The sequence below is a fragment of the Chinchilla lanigera genome, unplaced genomic scaffold, assembly GCF_000276665.1.
Source record: "Chinchilla lanigera isolate Chin_1 unplaced genomic scaffold, ChiLan1.0 scaffold00036, whole genome shotgun sequence".
Taxonomy (NCBI): domain Eukaryota; kingdom Metazoa; phylum Chordata; class Mammalia; order Rodentia; family Chinchillidae; genus Chinchilla; species Chinchilla lanigera.
In genome coordinates this window covers 3,899,695-3,900,250 of record NW_004955437.1, presented here as the reverse complement: position 1 = coordinate 3,900,250, position 556 = coordinate 3,899,695, and the positions used below count along the sequence as shown (strand labels likewise).

At 72.7% G+C, this 556-nt stretch overlaps 1 protein-coding gene across 2 annotated transcripts in view; it reads right to left on the bottom strand.

Annotated features, from left to right (window-relative positions):
- The window catches only part of Mapk13 (mitogen-activated protein kinase 13), a 7,794-nt gene extending 7,531 nt beyond the window's left edge, over window positions 1–263 (bottom strand). For both annotated transcript variants that reach the window (XM_005389573.2, XM_005389574.2), the window contains exon 1: window positions 47–263. In XM_005389573.2, the coding sequence (XP_005389630.1) occupies window positions 47–165 (119 nt within the window). In that variant the 5' untranslated portion in view covers window positions 166–263. The remainder of the gene's footprint in view (window positions 1–46) is intronic.
- Between the last annotated feature and the right edge of the window lie 293 nt (window positions 264–556).

Sequence of the window (556 nt, the reverse complement as noted above, 5' to 3'; positions counted from 1 at the left end):
GGGGGTGGGGCGCCCGCGAGAGCCCCGACGTCCGCGCCCGGCTCACCACACGGCGCCGTAGGCCCCGCTGCCGACGTGCGTCGGGGACGCGTAGGTCTTCGGCAGCTCCCAGGCCGTCTTGTTGACATCCTGCTTGTAGAAACCCTTTTTCCGGATGAGGCTCATCCCGGGCACCCGAGTTCAGCGGCCCAGCGCGGCGGCGGCCGTACCTGCCGCAGGTTCCCAGCGCCCGCGCTGTCCGAGCGCCGAGCGAGCCACGCCCACCCCCGGTCCCGCCCACTCCCGGCCCGGCCAATTCCCGGCCAGGCCACGCCCACTCCCGGCCCGGCCCAGCCACGCCCCACTCACCGGCCACGCCCACCCCGCGCTTCCGCCTACCGCCCGGCCGCAGGGAGCCACCTGCGGCAGGTGCGGGCGGGTCCCTTCGGGCGCCAGCCAGCTGGGTAGGAAGAGCTCCGGCGTTTGAGGACAATGTGGGGAAGCCGAACCCCACACCTGATGGGGCTCTGAGGAGCTGCCCTGACCTCAGTCCTCGGCTTCAGCAATTCCATCAACT